Genomic DNA, 19232 nt, shown 5'->3' on the forward strand with positions numbered 1-19232 from the left:
GGACTTGTCTCTGTCTACAGTAGGTGCTCAGAGTTTGCTCACAGAATCAAACAGGTGCGTCAGGATCCTGAGCACACACACCTGGAACTAACACACCCCGGAACCTCGGTGGGCCCATTATATTTGCATTCACACAAAGCTACAGCCAGACAACGTCATAGTGACGTCAGCTTCCAGTTACACTATTGACAAATATCATCCATTGATTGGATTCCTCAACATTTAAGTCTAATAATGAATAAAATTAAAAGCAGTTGGCCTACTCAACATTGACTCTGTATCCAGAGGAAACCACCTGACCCCTGGACTTCCTCGAATGCTCCTGAAACGTGAGTAACCAGGTGTCTCAAGTGTGCCTTCTTAAGGCCCTCATTTGCATAAGAAGTGTCATCCAGGAGGAGATGCCAGTCCATCACATATACCATCCAGCATTGTCTTTCTCTGATGAAGGAAAATGAGACACCTTCCTGACTCATGGATTTGGCAGTGTTCACACAATGATGAAGTGTCAGTCATGTTGCACCAAAGTTCCAGCACCCCGTCATGGCCAAGAGGCCTAGGGTCCAAGGCTCGGGAACATGGCCCATTCTTCTTCCTTTTCCTCACCACCTAGTTAAAGTCAACCCTGCGGTATCTCCGTTTCAGGCATACCTGTGCAGCCTCAAGGTGGGACCCAACCCAAGTTTATGTCTAGATTCTCAATATGTCCAAGGCCAGACCCTCCAGGGCTTTAGAAAGAAGACAGAACATTTAGAAGCACCATAGAGGGGACCAGACATGCCCCAGGACTGCTCCTAAGGGGAGGCAGGTCTTTCCCACCTATGCCTACAACCAGATCGGAGCCAGACCTAGACAAGTTCCCAGAGCCTAGAGGGCATCAGGACAGCTCTATGCTCACAGCAAACTTTGCTTCACCCCTTAGGTTTGTAATTAAGCTCCGGCTTTAGTGGGTGGGGTCTATGTGGTAAGAGATGTTGGCGTGAAGCATCAGGAACAACTTCATGTTGTCATCGGTGTGATATTACAGGAATTGCAGCCGTTGCTCACTCAACCTAGGGCTGTGGGCTGGAACGTTTATAAAGTGAACAAGCATCTTCCCGTCCAGTCTCAGCGTGCCGTGAACCCTGTCAGCCATGAGGATCTATTACCTGGTCTTTGCATTGCTGCTCTTGTTCTTGATGCCTGTTCCAGGTAAGATGGACTGGGGAAGGAGAGGGTTGGAAGCATCGAGAACGTGTGATTCAGAATCAGTCCCTATCCATTCTTCAGGAAACTGGAGACCAGCAGATTTGCTGTATGGGAAATAGACATGATTTTTTTTTCTGACAAGGATCAACAACCTGAAAGCAGGTCTCCCAGTCTTTTTTGATCCACTCTTAACAGACTAAGTAGCTTACAAAGGCCACCCCTTTATGGAAAAAGACTGTTACACCTGTTAATGAAACATGAAGGAAGTAATGGAGACATTTTAAAACCACCAGGAAAGGTTGATGTGATCTGGGAACAGAGCACAGACTTCCATTTTATTAGCTTAGTGGTTAGAGGTAGAGTCGTTGGGCCACTTGCGAGGCCAGGGGACACTGCAGCCCCAGCCCTTCCATGCGCCTGTTCGTGGGCTGCCCCCCATGGCCACACACTTCCCACAGCTGAGCTGCAGCCCAGAGATATGTTGTTGATTGAATGCCTGGTGCTACCTTCTACTTCACTCCTGACTTTATAGAGAAAGGAAAAAGGACACACACAAAAAGAATAAAAGAAAGGCAACAAATCAGTTATTTGAGGAATTCCAAAAGCCTTGTACTGGTCCCAAAGCCTTCCTAAAGCCTTTCCGTGCATTCTATTTTGTCCTTGCAGGTAATGGAGTAGTCATCAATGCACTCCAAAGGTATTTTTGCAGGATAAGAGGCGGTCGCTGTGCTGTGCTTAACTGCCTCCCGAGGGAGGAGCATATAGGCAGGTGCTCTGTCGCTGGCCGGAAATGCTGCCGAAGAAAGAAATGAAAAATCCAGAAACATGATGAGAATGTTGTGAAGTGTGAAAAAGCCTACTTGGAGTTCATAGAAGCAAAATTAAATGAAATATTTTTTCAAAAAATTAGAAGTTTGATTTTCTTTGGTTTTGTTTTTAATTCCAGTTATTGTAGTAGCTATTGCCAAATAGGCAACTTAGGAAGTGTTAAAGACTCACCTTTAAATCAAGTAAAGTATAATTTCTAGGGGAATTCACAAGGGGACCTAAAGTGAGTCTTCAAGGGTCATTCCTCTGTTGTAAATTCTATACCCCAGTGAAATTAAACTTCTTGTCCTTCCTAAAATATTTCCTTTGCTTTCTTGTCACCCAGGCCTTTGAGCATTTCAGTCCTTCTACCCAGCATAGCATCCCCCCATCAAATCTATCTGTAAATCGTCAGTGCATCCCTCTGGCCATACCAAGTCTTCCTGAACACTGTACACCTCAGAGAAATGGGGTGCCTGGCTCTTCCTCCAATATTCCCTCTGGTTCCTCTCACCCACGCCTCTGCTCTGGCTTCTTTCATACCTGACACGTCATCTCTCTTCTAGCTTTGTCTCACAACTTTAAGCCATCCCTCAGGGGCCATCTCAAATTCTACCTCCTTGAACACAGCTGACTTTTCAAACAAATGTGATCTCTCCTCTAATTCACCTCAGGGTTCTGACTGGACTGCTCTAACTATGAATCTTGCTTGATTTTTGCATTGTGCGCATTTACATATTTCCAATCTTTCTATTTGGTCGCACCATTTTAAGGGCAAGGACCTTGTCATAATCACTTCTGGCCTGCCTAGTAAAGTGCCTTGCATCAAAAAAGGATTAACCACTATGGGAACGTCCCTCCTACAGTATGCAACGGGAGAGCTAGACACAGACATGAAACAAGGGTTTCAGACACTGGACAGCAAGTAGTGCAGGGCTGTGGTTGAAGAAAAGCATGTGATGTCTCCAACCTACTACAGGAGGCAGGTTCCAGGTCAAAGCACAGGGAGCAAGAGCCCAAACAGACCAACAATCCTCTGAGTCAAAGAAACTGAGGCCAAAGTTCCAACAGCATGACACATCCCCATTTTCAAGGCAGGAAACCAGAAATGGGCATCTGGGTAGGGGTGCCGCTCCTGAGTATTGCAGTGGGAGCCCTGTGAATCTTGACCTGAATACTAACCTGAGCACACTTGGGCTAAAACGTCACAAGGAGGAAAACAAAAATGCCTAAAAGGGGTTAGATGAGCAATTCCAAAAGCACCTACAAGGCTGGAAAAACATGCATTCCCACCAGCAACGTGGAGAGACCTCAAGAGGGTCCCTAGAACGGGATTGCATGAGTAGCGGGGCCTTTGAGCTCTAGACGAAACTGTTCTGGAACTACGCTAACACATTTTTAAAAAACCACTCATGAAAGAATCAAACCGATCTGCAAGCAATTTAAATATGAGCCAGAATAAAGTCTAACATTCTTTAAAGGGAAACAACAAAGTCCATCACTCAACATATAGGATTTATAATATACTGAATCTAATCAGAAATATCAGTCTTGTAAACAAACATGAGCATATGGTCTATAATCCAGAGAAAAGTCAATCAGTAAAAATAGACCCAGTGATGACAAAGGTGATAGAACCAACGACAAGGGACTTACAAGACAGGTTATAAATCTAATACATATGTCTAAGGTTGAGAAGAAAAAATCAACATGATGAAGAGAGAAATGAAAGCTACATAGAACCAAATGAGGCCTTCCAGAGATGAAAACTCAATATCTGAATTAAAAATAAACTGAACTGGATTAATGGCATATGACACTACAGAAGAAAAGATCAGTAAGTCTGAGCCTATATTAAAACAAACAAAGGAAGAAATGAGGAAAAGAGAGAGGGGAGAAAGTTCACAGTGAGCTTCAGAAAAACTTCAAGCAGTCTAGCATATGTGTAGACGGGTGAGGGAGGACATAGTTGAGGAAACAATAGCCTGTCGTTTTCTGAATTTGATGAGACTATACACCTACAGCTATTGTACTCAAAGAAATCAAGCAAAATAAATACAAGGAAAGCCACACTGAGCACACCATAATCAAATTAACCCATGATCAAGAGAAATCTTACAAAGCAGCCTGAGAGAAAAGACATTAAATACAGAGGAACACAAAGAGAAATTACAGCAAACTTTTCACCAGAATCTACAAGAGCCAGAATAAAATGGGGCAATACCTCTAAGGACCAAAAGAAAAAAAATTGTCAACCTAGAATTCCTGACCAGTAAAAGTATATTTCAAAAATGAAAGTAAAATGGACTTTGGGTGATGATAACATGTCAATGTAGTTTCATCGATTGTAACACACATGCCACCTGGAAGGGGGCGTGTATAATGTGGGAGGCTGGGCATATGTGGGGGCAGGGGGAATATGGGAAATCTCTCCTTTCCTCTCAATTTTATTGTGAACCTGAAACGGCTCTAAAAAATAAAGTCCATTCTTCAAAAAATAAGATAAAACTTTTTCAACAACAACAAAAGCTAAGAAAAGTCCTCGTCAGCAAAACCTGTGCTATTAAAAATATTTTTTCCCCCCTTGGGGCAGGAAAAAAAATGATGCCCAATGGAAATTTGTAAATTTGGTTCTACATGATGGAATGATGTCTTCTGCTAAGATTCTAGACACTCGATTTTAAAGGGAGAGTTGTCAGTTCGGTAAAAAACGAGACTCAGGTATATGCTACCTATAAAAATCCACTTGAGGTATCAAATATAAAGGCAGAGATAGATTAAAAATGAAAGGATGGAAACAGATATGCTGTGGAAAAATTAATCTAAAGAAAAAAAGAATAGGCTATATTGGCTAAATGACTATAAATTAAGTGTATTTCAGGAGAAAGTATATTACCAGAAATAAACAGGAGTATTTTTCCAAATGATAAACTGGTAAATTCATCAGGAATACATATTAATACTAAATCAGAATGTACCTAATAACAGAAAATCAAAATTCTTAAAGAAAAACTGAAAGAAATGAGAGGAGAAACAGACAAATTAACAATTACAATTGGGTATTCCATTATTTCCCTGTTTGTAATGAAAAGAAAAAGCAGACAAAATATCAGTATATCAGTAAATATACAGAAGACTTGAACAACAGTGTCAATCTGATGTGACCTAATTGAAGTTTATAGGACACTCTACCTAGTAACAACAGAACATATTAAAATGCTACACAATATAGTCCATACTGAGCTATAAAACAAGTCTCAAAAATCAAACAATTTAAAATCATCCAGTGTATGTCAATATCCACAGTGTAACTTACAAACTATCAGTAACAGAAAACTAGCTGGAAAAATCCCCAAAACACATAGAAATTAATCAACATGTTTTTAATGGTCAAAGGACAAATCACATGAGAAATTAGAAAATATTTTAAACAAATTCAAAATGAAAACACAACATACCAAAATTTGTGGGAACGCAGATAAAGCAGTGCTTACAGAGGAACTTATAACATTAAACGCTTTTATAGTAGAAATGAGATAAGTTCACAAATCAACAAGCTAAATTTCTACCGTAAGAAAGCAGAATAAAAGGAGGTAAACGCAGAGTAAAATGGATGAAAAGGAAACGGATACACAGGAGAGAATTAAAAATAAAAAAAAAGCTGATTATTTGAGAGGATCAATACAATCGCAAGCGCTCTCACTAGGTTCATTAGAGTAAAAAGAGAAATCACATGATGCCTGCCTCAGGCATACGCCTACCCTTCAGGGAAGCAGGAAAAGGAAAACGGCTCTGCAATGGAGAGAATGCTGCAGGCAAAGAGTTGCCACAAGGTGGCAGTAGTTTGCACCCTCATTCACCACCTCCTGCAAGACCAGGCCATACTTTTTTTTGTAATGTGTACTACCAGAAGCAACTACAGTTTCAGTCCAATTCCTATCAAACTTCCAATGACCATTTGTATGCCTTCTCTGGCAAAATGTCTATTCAGGTCCTTTGCCCATTTATCATGGTGGGTTTTTGTTTTGTATTTTTTTACTATTGAGTTGTATGAATTCCTTATACATTTCCAAAATTAACCCCATATCAGATATATGGTCTGCAAATATTTTCTCCCATTCCATAGGGTGCCTTTTCATGGTGTTTCATGTTCCTTTGCTGTGTGTGGCCAACAGGTATATGAAAAGATGCCCAACATCGCTTGTCACCAGGGAAAGACAAGAAAACCACAGTATCCTCACACCTGTTATGATGGCTGCTAACAAAAAATAAAAGACGATGGCAAGGATGTGGAAAAGGGAACCTTGTGCACATTTAATGGGAATGTAAATTGGTGCAGCCACTGTGGAAAACAGTATGGACGGCCCTGAAAAAGCCTGAAAACAGAACTGCCTTATGATCCAGCAATCCCATTTATGAGCAAATACCCAAAGGAAAGGAAATCAGGGTCTCAAGGAGAGAGCTGTGCTCCCGTGTTCATTGCAGCATTATTCACAATCACCAAGACATGGCAACAACTTACATGTTCATTGACAGGTAAATGAATAAAGAAAACGTGGTATATAGAAGTGAAATGAGCCAGCCACAGGAAGAAAAATAACACTGCATGATCCCACTTCTAGGTGGAATCTAGAAAAGTGGAACACACGGAATCAGAGTAGAATGGCAGCTACCAGGGGCAGGCAGGTGGGACGAGGAGGAGATGCTGGTCAAAGGGCACCCAGCTGCTATGATGAAGGACGAGGACGTCTAGAGATGTACCGCCCAGCGTGATGACTACAGCTACTAATACTGTACTGAATACTGTATTGAATGCACACAAAGTGGCACCTATGTGAGAAGATATAGTAATTCACTTGACGCGTCAGCACTGTTGGATGTATATATCAAATCATCATTTTGCACACCTTAAATATATACAATGTTGATTAAAAACATGAAATTAAATAAAAGAATGGATTGAGCAGTATGGAATGGCGTTCATAAATGCAGATTTCCGAGCATACTGAAAAATATGTTCTGAAGGATTGAGAGGTGCTTTTATGATCAAATGAATGTTCAGTTTTAATTCTGTTGGGAAGATTTTCCAGGGCCAGTAGACCAGAGGAAGCAGCTGACAACTCTATCATTACGCTGAGAGCTTATTAAGGAGACTTACATGTGAGGCGTGTCCTGGGTGGCTTTCCTCCTTATCGTATGGCAGGTGCTAAGGGGTTATGTAGGATAGGACAGGGGTAAGGAGGCATAACCCACCTCAGAGAAGGGGAAAACACCTATTATGCCTGCTTGGGGCGGGGCGATGTCTTGTTCCAAGTCCCAGCACAGTGGGACATAGGGGCGTGGTCGATCAGACAATGTCCAACGGGATTGGAGGGAAGTAAGCTCTGTTCTGTCTGAGATCTAGCTGACAGGTCCAACAGTGCTCAGGCACGGGTCGCGTCATGAAAGAGTCTTTCTACATCACGGAAATTTTACAATTTCCAACTTTATCAAGTGACTGTCAGTGAGGAATTATAATTCCTTTTTCTATGAAAAATATGAAATCATTCTATTAAAATGATTAGTCTAAAAATAATCCAATGACATTTTTCATAGGTGTAGGAAAAACAATCCTAAAATGTGTACTGAACCAGGAAAGACTCTGCATGACTAAAGCAATCTTGAGCAAGAACAAAGCAGGAAGTGTAACACTTCCTGATTTCATTATATTACAAAGCTATAGTGAACAAAACAGCAAGGTACTGGCATAGAAACCATAGACACATAGCCCAATGGAACAGAACTGAGAGTCCAGAAATAAGCCCACCCATGTACGGTCAAGTGACCTTCGACAAGAGTGCCAAGAATACACAATGGGGGAAGGGCAGTCTCTTCAGCAAATGCTGCTGGAAAAACTGACAGCCACATGCAAAAGAATTAAATTGGACACATCTGACACAACTCATAAGAATCAACTCAAAATTGATTAAAGACTTAAACATAGACTTGAAACCATAAAGCTCCTAGAACAAAAAGTAGGAGAAAAGTCCTTTACATTTGTCTTGGCAATGATTTATATATATATATATATATATATATATATATATATATATATATATGTATATATATATGACATTAAAAGAACAAGCAACAAAAGCAACCATCAGTAGGTAGGACTACCTGTCCCTGAGCAGCAGGGAGTTAATATTTGTGCAGGTGACCCAGGCATGGCTGTGAGGGGGGACAGGTACAGAGGTCTTGGTGCTGCCTCCACTTGGAGACCCTCCTTCCAGTGCCCGGGTCACTTTTGCTGCTGCCCTTGTCATGGCCGTCTCAGGTCCCACCCGCCCCACAGTCCTGAGGTCTCCAGGCTGCCTCAGGGGTGCTTCCCCCACACCCTTTGTTCTTGCCCTGGCCTGAGCCCACCCTGGGCACATCTTCTCTGCTCCATTGCCCCATTGGACTTCACTCACAAACACAAGCCCAAAGAAGAAACTATTAAGAATGTCAAGATGGCAGCAGAGCATTAAGCCAATCACCGGGTGTCTTCTGAGAGGAGGTCCCTGTGTGACTGTCACAAGCTGGCCCTGGCCACAAGACAAGGCAACCAGCAAAAACTGCTTTTGTTAATTAACATCGAGGACTCCCTCCTGAGAACCCTGTTTTGTAAAGTCACAGATGTGAAACTTGCTGTTCAGAAGTGTTTCTGTAGGAATGGGACACCTCCCTTTTGCCTGGAGAACCCAGCCGCTTTGTCACAGACACACTGCCTCAGCTCCCTACTCGGTGTCAGGTGAAAGGTCTGGGGACACGGTGTCCATCTTCCCTTTCAGGAACAGGACCATGAGACTACTAGTCAGCCCAGGCTGGATGATAACCTTTCACACACAGTCTTGCTTCACTTTGAGCCTACGAAAATGACTAATTCATGTTGATTTTACCTAAACTCAACCCTTGCCCGAATCCTAGAATAACTCCATGTCTGGTAGCCAGTGAGGCACGGCATGGTTTGGCTGGCCGTGGCGTCCTTGCTGAAGCAGGATAGTTGATGGACTAAGGTGACCTTGGCTTTATCTCCAGGATGAGCATGGCTGCAAAGCGACCACCCTTGGACCATGACAAAAGGAAAGCAGCAGCTGTAATCACAGCAGGTGGTACCTGCTCTTCCCCAGCGACACACGGGTGATACGTTTCATGGTGATTTTCAGATCTCAGGTCATTTTGCATCCTCATCTAACAGGGTATTCACAAATGTTCTGGGATCTATAGGGGACCGAAAGTACGCAGACAAAAATGTTATTACCTGAAGGAAACGCAAACGCTAACTGGAGGAGATAGCTGCATCCCCATGTTCACTGCAGCATTATTTACAATAGCGAAGATGTGGAAACAACCTACGTGTCCATCAATGGCTGAATGGATAAAGAAGAGGTGGAACATGTGTACAATGGAATATTACTCAGCCAGAAAGAAGCGAAGTTTTGCCACTTGCGACCACATGGAGGGAGCCTGAGGGCATTCTGCCCAGTGAAAGAAATAAGTCAGACAGAGAAAGACAAATGCTGCATAATCTCACTTATATGTGGAACGTGAAAAAAACTGAACTCACAGACACAGAGAACAGGTTGCCAGAGACGGCAGGTGCACGGGGGGGGGGGGGGGGGGCTGGGGAGGTTAAATGGGCGAAGTGGGTCAAAAGGTATAAACTTCCAGTAATAAAAGAAATAAGTCCTGGGGATGTAATGTACAGCACGGCGACTAAAGCTAATAATATTGTATGTGTATTGAAAGTTGCTGAGAGAGTAGATCTTAAAATTTCTCAAAATAAGGAAAAAAATTGTAACTACATGTAGTAATGGAGGCTAAGCAGACTTATTGTGGCGACCATTTCACAATGTACACAAGTATGAAATCATCATGCTGTAACCTGAAATTAATATAATGCTATATTATATATGTCAATTATATCCCAATAAAAATAATTTAAAAATGTGATTGGTGGTTTTCTGGAGTTGGAAAATGATTCCAGGAGAACTTCACCCTCTTCTATGGGTGAACTTTTAAAAAGCAATAAATAATTTTTGTAACAATTTTAAGCAGTAGGAGTCAGGATTGTTACCAGCCATGAAAAGGATGGAAACCAAGAACCCTCTCCAGCTTCTTCAAAGGACCCGAGCGGCGTGTGGTGTTTCTTTAAGAATCCATCCTCAAAACAAGGACGAGACAGAACCTAACTCAGTGTGTGGGTCTGGATGGAAGACGGACTAGGAATGAAACCAACAGCCATAAAGCACATTCGTGGAGCAACCAGGAAAAGTGAATCTTGGATAGATACTATGCGATATTTATTGTCATTTTTTTTAAATTGTCATTTTTTAATCTTTTAAAAAAACTATCAGTTTTTAATATGTGTAAATGGTAATGGGTATTTTTCCTTGTTCTGAAGGATGCAAGCTGTTTTCACCATGCACAATGCATGATGTTTGCATCTTCCTTTCAAAAGGTGAGAGAAATATAGGCAATATACATATTTTTTAAGTTAACTAATTTAGCTAGAGCTTACATAGGCTTTCTTTCACAGGAGGAAATAGTTTTGGGGCCAGGATTGCACGAACAAGCTCCCTGGTGCAAACCTGCTTCCCACACAGAGAAACCAAGGGACGACAAGGGCCGTGACCCACCGGTGACCAGAGCCTTGGCTGGGAACTCCTCTACAACTTCCCACAGCACCTGGATCCGCCCCCTTTTTTACACCCCATCCAACACCCCCCCCTGTGGAAAGAAAGCCACCACCACCAGTGGCAGCAGCAGCTTCCTTCTAAACGCATCTTCCCAGTTGCAAACCATGGACCTTTAAAACGCGGCCTTTCAAATGAACAGATAACATGGACCGTGACTAAATTCTCCTTTCTCCTGCATCTCATTACAGCACTTACCCACACTAACCCTGTATTACGCATTTTGACTGCAAAGTCTATAAATACATAGGTAAGTTTTTTATCTATAGATAATTATAATAGACACCAATAGATGTTTATCTCACTTGGAGCTAAAGAGGAAGCAATAACGACTAACACAATTTACTTTCCCCAGAAAAGCCCTACTCTCTGAGGGCTGCATCCACTCCCACGGGCCACCGTTTGCTTTGCTGGGTCTCAGAGGAATGGCCACATTTTGAGCAACGCCGGGAGACCTCGCAAAGCCCAAAGCTCCATGGGCTTCTTCAGGACGTGGTTCCACCTATGACAGGGGAGCGTGTGGAGGACCTGCAGGTATCCTCAGGGCTTCCTCACAGGACCCAAATGGCAGGTGACATGTTAGAGCCTGAGCTGTGTCATATGTGAAAAGCAGCCGAACCATGGGCTCTCAAGCACCGGTGTTGGGTAGAGCTGGAAGTTACGTAACTGTGTGAATCCAGGTACAGGTGTTCCTGATACGTAGGCTCTGAGGAAATGGGTCTGATCACCATGTCATCCTCCCACTCTGTCTTAGCATCAGCCACATGGGATGATGGTCCGTTTCCAGAGATTTCCACATGAGTGTCACCATCTATGGTAATCTGGAGAGGGTCAAGCTCACCTTGTCTTTGTCCCTTACTATTAGGTGGACCTAGCTCCTAGTTTGGCCTGAGACTGTCCCCAGATATTCAAGAAACACAAACCTGACAGATTCAGAGTTCCACAGGGCAGGCCAGTGGGCACCAGGGAGTCTGTTCCCACCCCGAGCCCGGCCCCGCCCTCACCCTATCCATGCCCTACCTGACTGGACAGGAAGAAGTGTCTGGTCCCAAAGGCGGAGGACAGCTTCTCCTGGGGTTTCCACCTCCCGATTTGCATAAGGGGACTGGGTGTGATTTGTAATCTAAAGGCCATTCTCATGACACACGGATAAAATGCTCGATTTACTTAACTCTGTAATTACTAAAGTTGCAGCCGATACTGAATGGTGCTGAACCTGGAACCTTTATAAGGTGCAAAGCTCTGCGTCCTCACCAGTCTCAGCTTGTTGTTCAGCTGACCAGCTGTAAGCATGAGGATTCATCACCTCCTACTTGCGTTCTTCTTTGTATTCCTGCTGCCTGTTCCAGGTAAGAGGGGCCAGAGACACAGCAGGGCTGAGCAGACGGGAAGGTGGGGCCATCTCTCTCTCCCCTCCTTGTTCTAGCTCATTCTCTGTGTGTGTGTCTCCTTCTCTCTCCCCTGCCTCCCCCCCCCCCCCCCCCCGCTCCTTCTCCTTCTCCTTCTCTCTCCCCCTTCCATCTCTTCTCTCTTCTACCCACATTTTTAGACCAAATAGTTTGGGAGTTACTTATGTGAACCAAGCACCCTGTCCTTCCTCTGGAGGGAGTTGAAGAGCCGTACTGTGCAATTCCCAACCTTTTCTCAGCCACTGGAAGGTGCCCGCAGGCTTGTAAGCGGCATCCCCTCACCAATCCCCATGCTCAGACTACTGTGTAAAGGGGAACCCTCTGTCTGGTGACTTTTCTTGTCTAGTAAAAGCAAGAAATTTGATTTGTCCAAGGACAGAAGTGCAGAGTGTCACTTTATAAATCTTTATACCTAAAGGGTGGCGTCTCCAGGTAACCTAAAGCATCGCACAGAATAATAAGGCCCGCCCCGGACTCGGGGAACCGCTGTGTGGGGGGACTTTGTGCCTTGTCCCCTCAGCCTAAAGGTCCTCGAGGTCACATCCCTGACAGAGTGACTCTTGGTTCAACCCTGGGGGCAGCCCATCCAGAGCAGTGTTTAAAATTGGATGCCTATGTTTTATTTTATTCTTAGTGTTATGGAAATAGAATAGAGGGATGAAAAAAGAAAGAAAGGAACGATGAAAGGAGAGAGAAAATGTGAGGCTGAGACCTGAGATGACTGATTAAACAATAGAAATTATGTTGAAAAGCTCTTGTTTTCTTAATTTTGTTTATAGCTGTATTCCGACACGTAATAGCAGCAGGGAGGGAGGGAAGGTGAGGGGAAGCAACCTAGGAAGTAGGGAGGACAAGAAAGATGAGAAGGAAGGCCAAAACGACGGAAGGACGTGATGGAGGGAGGGGTAAAGGAAGTGTGAAACCTGGACCAGGTCTGAGATAATTCTCACTTATTAGAAACAATGTTACAAAAGTGTTTTCTTAACCTGTTGTTATTGTCGATTGTAAGCTATTTAGACATTAAGCTCTCGATAAACAATTCCTACACAATAAACAATTTGAGCTGCATCTCAGCTCAAATACTTAATTGACTAAATGATTTGAACAACAAAACACTGAAACTAGATACCAGCTGGCTGTTCCTGATTCTGAAACCACTGGCTTGTGTGTGAAAATGGATTTAGCATAGCTACGTGGTGACTTTCTATGTGTGATGGAGCTGAACTGGCACAGACTCTTGTCAAGCCTGTCACTCAGCCACACCTCAGAGCCTTTAATGTGCAGGTTCTAGAAAAGTAAGGACCCTCTCAACCCTCAGCCTTGCCAGCCCATGTTCAAAAACTGGATCCAATAAAGACAGACTCATCCCTTATGATCATAATGGAATGACCATGGCCTTAGAGGTTTACTCAAGGGGACACAGACATAGCTTGTCTCTCTGACATGGTGCTTTGATTTCTGACACTTGTTTGCCTTTCCTGTTTTCTTTTTAGGTCTTGCTCGTGGTCCAAGAAATGTGGTTAGTTGCCTTTTTAATGGAGGCAAATGCCGGAGAAGCTGTCCAGGGAACACGAAAGAGATCGGCTTCTGTAACTCACGCAGAATAAAATGCTGCAAAAAGTAGAAAATGAAGGAACTGCTGTGACATGTGGAGTCAGACACCACACCTTTCGCAAAACCATAAAATTTAAATCAAATTAAACTGCTTTCTTCAAAGGCAAAGAATCTTGCCTTCTGGTAATTGTGGTTATTGTGCAGTGTTTGATCACACAGGCCAATCCCTGGAATCCTAGAGGCCGCCCTTTAAAACTCCTCAAATTACCCTAACCTTCAGGGATCATGGTGGCACTTCTGTGCTTTTCAGGTTTATGGGTCCCTTTGGGTTACCTGACTTTCCCCAATTACTCCCTGTGCTTTCCTAAAAGGTACACTTTGCTCTGCCTCCATTCACCCCTTCAGGCCCTGACCTACCCCACGTCATCCCTCCAACATGTGCTTCTTTTATCCAGTCCCCACTCGAACACCGCCACGTCCGGGAAACCATCACCGATCCACGCAGGAAGTAACCCCCCCTCCTCCACTCTGCCCATGCCCTCACTTCCTGTTGGTTTGTGCTTCTTACTCGGCCGTGCCTCCTGCACAGGTGGGCAAATTTCTAATTCTCTATCTGGCTATAAGACCTTTCTGGATGTGGACTTTGTCTTATTCACTTATGAACCGGTCTTTGAGGGGAAACATTGCTTCGTAAGTTATTATCAACTGAGTGGCCAAATTGAATTGGACAAAGTGTTTCTCCCCCCATAGACGTACTATGAGGCAAGTCAATGTGTGTACAAACAAGTCCTTATTGAAAGCACAGTTACATGATGACAACATAGCATGAAACACAGGAAGGGGGGAGTAAACACCAGAAAGAATGACAACATAGATGGCACGGGGAAGAATCGAGATGCTGGCCTCGCTCTGCTGTCTCTTCCTTGAAAGGGTTTGATAGTTAAATCAAGAGCTCTGTGCTGTATCCTGTATAAATCAGCAGGCCTCTGTTTCTTTACATTAATTCTTCACTCAACGTACATATAATTTACCTCTCCGTAAATGCACTTTAGCTACAAAATAATCCCTTGAATTTCCCAGAGCCTCCAAATTGAAGAGAGAAATCAATCCTTGTTACAATAAATATGTTTTTATCCAGACAGATGCCCTTGATAACAGCACCAAGACTAGGATGAGGAGACTGAAACACTAGCTATAGGTGCAAAGCTACAGGTGCAAAACTTAAGGGGAGGCAAAAAAACTTTGTAATCAAGATAAATGCTACAATACAATATTTTTAAAATGGCAATTAACGCAAAAAACACCTCATATTCAACAAAGCATTAATAGTTTAAATAAAAACAGAATCCGATCCTGTATAACTCATACTCATGCACTTCATTCTAGCCTCGAGCCTTCCTTGATTTAATTATGCTTTGCATAATTTATGACATTTTGATTTATGATAGATGTTTTCTTCTCTTGGTGACCAGAAGCATACATCTTTGACTGTATAGATGAAATGAAATTTAACACAGTAAATGAAGAAGTGACAATGTCACTCATTCTTGTATTCTAGCAGGATGGCAAAATTCGTTTAAGCAGAAATGTCTCTTTTGTTTAAGAAAACACTTTAATGTCTAGCTTGGTCTTAAAAGACAAGACACCTGTGTATACCTGTCGAACAGAGATAAAAGCAAGAGCTAAGTAGCTCCACATTTCTAAAAATAAAAGGACTTTTTGGTTTTTCTCACCGGGAATCAGGGGTGGGAGTGGGTAAGACCTCAGAGATTAAAAATAAAAGGAGTTTGGGAACTCCAAAAGGAGTTTTGGGAACACACAGGAATGTGTGTGTCTATAATATGACAGGACATGGCCTGGAGAGATTCATAACTAAGAATGGCTGGAAATCTTTAGGAACAGTGCACTCTAACTTCCAATTTTCTTTTTAAACACTTCTGTGCAGTGACCATCTACCATTATCTTTGAAGTTTCACAAAATCTTGTTTCACTCAATGGCATTGTGATTATAAAATCTTGGAAACTGGGGGAAAGTTTCAGTTATGCATGGTGCAAAACTATGAAAAAGAAGGTGGTTACCAGCAAGACATGAGGCCAAAATGGCATGGGAAGATTATGGAAGAGCTAGAAGTGGCAGTTTGGACAAACTATTGTGAGCATAAGCACCAACTGGGACTCGTGAGAGAATCGTGACTATTTGCCTGCATTTATAAGGGATGGGAGTTGGAGTTGTTTAATCTGAACATAAAAAATATTAGGATAACATAAAAAAAATCAGATATTTCAGGTCTTAGCAGATTGCTTTCCAACCAACTCAACTTGTATATCTTACTCTAATTTTTTAAACAATTTAATTTGTGACTAAAAAGCAAAGAATCATACCTATCTTATTGTACAAAAGCATCACAAAAAAGTATATTAAACAGTGTTGCCTTACAGCCTCATCCTCAACTGCCCCCCCTCCCAGCCCCTGACCTAACAAGGTCACGAGGGAGTGTCTCGGAAAACTGAGAGCCACTGGAATGATATTGGTAAAGCTTCCTCAAGGGAGTGTCCTGGAAAACTGGGACCCTGCGGATGATGTCGGTGATCTCCCTTAGTTCATGGCCACAGCTGCAGCTGCACCACCCTGGGGGTTGTGTGTGTGGGAGGACGCAGGCACAGCATGTGTTGGAGTACTATGGGGCTGGTTGATGGAAACTGGCCTTAAGGCACTTATCACAAGACTTTAGAAAGTTTCTTTACTCCTTTGAAGTTTCTTAATAAAAGCTTCACGTTGGTCCCATTAGGTGCTCAGTTCCAAAGAGAGAGAACTGCAGCCCCCTGGCCTCATGTTCTAAATCTATCTTTGTCTCTATGTCTCTTATTTTCTTTCACCCTGCGCCGTCCCCTCTCGCTCATCACGGCCTGTGCTGCGTGGGATGCGGCAAAACACTGCAGCTGGTTTATTATTCTTATTGAGATCACCTGGATAACTTATAAAATTAGCACATGACTTTGTCCCACCTGTGTCTAAACTAAATGAGGAACCTCTCCAAGGAACAGGGTTTTCCTGTGGTAAGTCTGGGCATAGGTTTCTTTGCCTACATCCTGTTTGTGCTTTGAAGCACTTGTGAAATATGTGGGTTGATATCTTTCACTGGCTTTAGAATGTCTTCACCTGCCATCCAACTGTTCCCGCCCCCGCTAGGAGTCTTCCCAGCCCAGGCACCAGGCCTGGGCAGGGGCCTTGAGTTGATTCCAGCTCCACCTGACTTCCAACACATGAGCATCTGTTAGCTCCAGACATCTAGATGAGCCCGTTTTATCCCCAGAACCATGAGAGATAATAATAAAATAACTACTTTTAAACGAGCTAGGTTTGGAGGTGATTGTTTTGCAGCGATAACAAAGATACTTCCCTTCCCCCACTTCGTACCCACCTTCCAGCCATGTAATGCATAGATGGTGACATCCTTTACTCAGTGCTGAGATGCCTCAATGTAGGCACAGATTCTTTCTAAACACAGCACTCCTAAAAAATTCAGTCCTTGTGGCCAAACTCAGAACCAAGCTCTTTGATTTTCCTGGACTAGGCCTCTGTCTTCTAGCTCTGGCATTCTATTAGATTGGTATCTCCCAAGCAGAGGGAGGAATTCACAAACTACGGGGAAATAGAAGCCAACAGTGTTAACAATGACAAATAGAAAACGGCTGCCATAAACTCATGTGTTACTCAAATACTACGTGTCTACAGTGGGCCAAGCACTCCGATGGGCAACAAGATTGAAAAAGAGATTTCTGTCGGCCAAGCAAGGTCTACTGTCGAGATTAGTACTAATTGCTCTTGTATTTAAGCCTGCACTATTACAGTGATGATAGACTAGCCACAGGTAGCTACTTACATTTAAATTTTAATTAATTAAAAGTAAATACAATTTAAAATTCAGATTTTCAGTCACAGCCACATTCCAAGTGCTCAATAGCCACATGTGACCAAGGGCTGTCACTGCCATGCTGGATATCACAGATACAGAACACTTTTATCATCACAGAAAGTCCTGTGAGACAGCATTGGTCCCATGGGTCTTATTGCAATCCTCTCCCAATAACACAAAATAGTGAAACAGAGTTACATAATCTAAAGAAGATGGAAATAGCCCTTTTTTAAAGAAAGGCTTACATTGTTGCCTTAAGTGTTGGTACTTAAGCAGCAACTTATCAATTATTGTCTGACTTTTCCTGTATGAAGAGCTTCCTTGAATAAATGGCTTTGATTCTCAATGCTAAATCACTGTTTCCTTATGGCTTTTTCTTGTTGCTTTTGTTAGGGCATTTATTTCTTAAACTATGAAGTCTTGTTTTACTTCTTAAAAGTTATGTGCTGTGAGTATAAAAGGTGCAACACAAAAAAATTCAAAACCTAGATTTGTTTAATGAGCCGCAGACATAACAATGGAAAACTGCCAACATTATTGAAAATTGTACCCACTTTTGTATTTATTTATTTGCACAAAAGCCCATGATGCACCTGCCAACTGTCCCTCCCTCAGAGGTTCCCTGGGCTCAGTGCCACATGAAAGGCTCTCATTTCAAGATTTCACTTAGGGTGCATTGGGCAGAGGTCTCCCTTTAGGCTGGAGAGCAGGCCAGGCCATCTGTGTTCTGTGACTTTTCATTCCCATGAAGACTCCTACTGCCCCAATGTGCAGCTCCACACACATTTAAAAGGGAGCAAATCACACCATCGGAATTCCACTCCAGTCACCTGTATTCATAGAAGGACTGGAGGAGAGGGCACTGCCCTCAGTGTGTGACTAGGTGAGGGGTGGTGGCCTGTCCCAGATCCTCCTGTCACCCAGGGTCACTTGGATATTTGATTATATTTTTAAATATGGTGTTAAGATGCTTCAATAGTTTTCCTTAGCCCAGGAATTAAATCAAAATGTTAACATTTTATGTTTCCCAACATCAAGCTTTTTCTTGACTTCCCAAATCTTATTATCCTACTTCTTCTAGTTTAATTTTTACAGTTTTCTCACAGTTCTGAATTTGTTTTCATTAACAATGAACTTTTTCTCTTGTTCATCTACCTTTTCATCTTATTGGTTTTATATATTATTATAATCTAATACCTCTGATATCTTATATATCTTTTATTCTTTATTTTTAGCTTATTTTCTTATCACTTAATTATTGTCTGATTTTAATTATAATTTGGTTCTACTGCTTATTTGACTTTTATCATCTTTATTGGGATTATAAATTTTTTCTAAACTTTAAAAAATTTTTTTTAAGAATTTTTTAATTGGGGAATTGGGGGAGGGGAACAGCACTGGAGAATTGGGGGAAGGGGAACAGACAAGTTGCTGTCCTTTTTCTTCTTCAGTCTAGTTGTGGAGGACGTTGCTTCACTGGCCCAAGTTGGCACCATCATTGCACTCTTCCCGGGTGAGGCAGATCAGTCTCCGGCTTCTGGACGGCCGCTCACGGCGGCTGCTGGCTACTCACGCTGGCTGTTGGCTACACACGGTAGCCCATGGCAACCCACTGCCACAGGGGCTGCAGCCAACGCCGT

At 42.7% G+C, this 19232-nt stretch overlaps 1 protein-coding gene across 1 annotated transcript; it reads left to right on the plus strand.

Moving 5' to 3' along the window:
• The first annotated feature begins 1133 nt into the window (after nucleotides 1-1133).
• Nucleotides 1134-2000, plus strand: LOC109386810 (beta-defensin 103-like). Its single transcript, XM_019650307.1, has 2 exons — nucleotides 1134-1191; nucleotides 1855-2000. Exons 1-2 carry the CDS (start codon nucleotides 1134-1136, stop codon nucleotides 1998-2000), a joined length of 204 nt encoding a protein of 67 aa, XP_019505852.1.
• Nucleotides 2001-19232: the final 17232 nt, after the last annotated feature.

The sequence above is a fragment of the Hipposideros armiger genome, unplaced genomic scaffold (genome assembly GCF_001890085.2).
Source record: "Hipposideros armiger isolate ML-2016 unplaced genomic scaffold, ASM189008v1 scaffold_139, whole genome shotgun sequence".
Classification (NCBI taxonomy): Eukaryota; Metazoa; Chordata; class Mammalia; order Chiroptera; family Hipposideridae; genus Hipposideros; species Hipposideros armiger.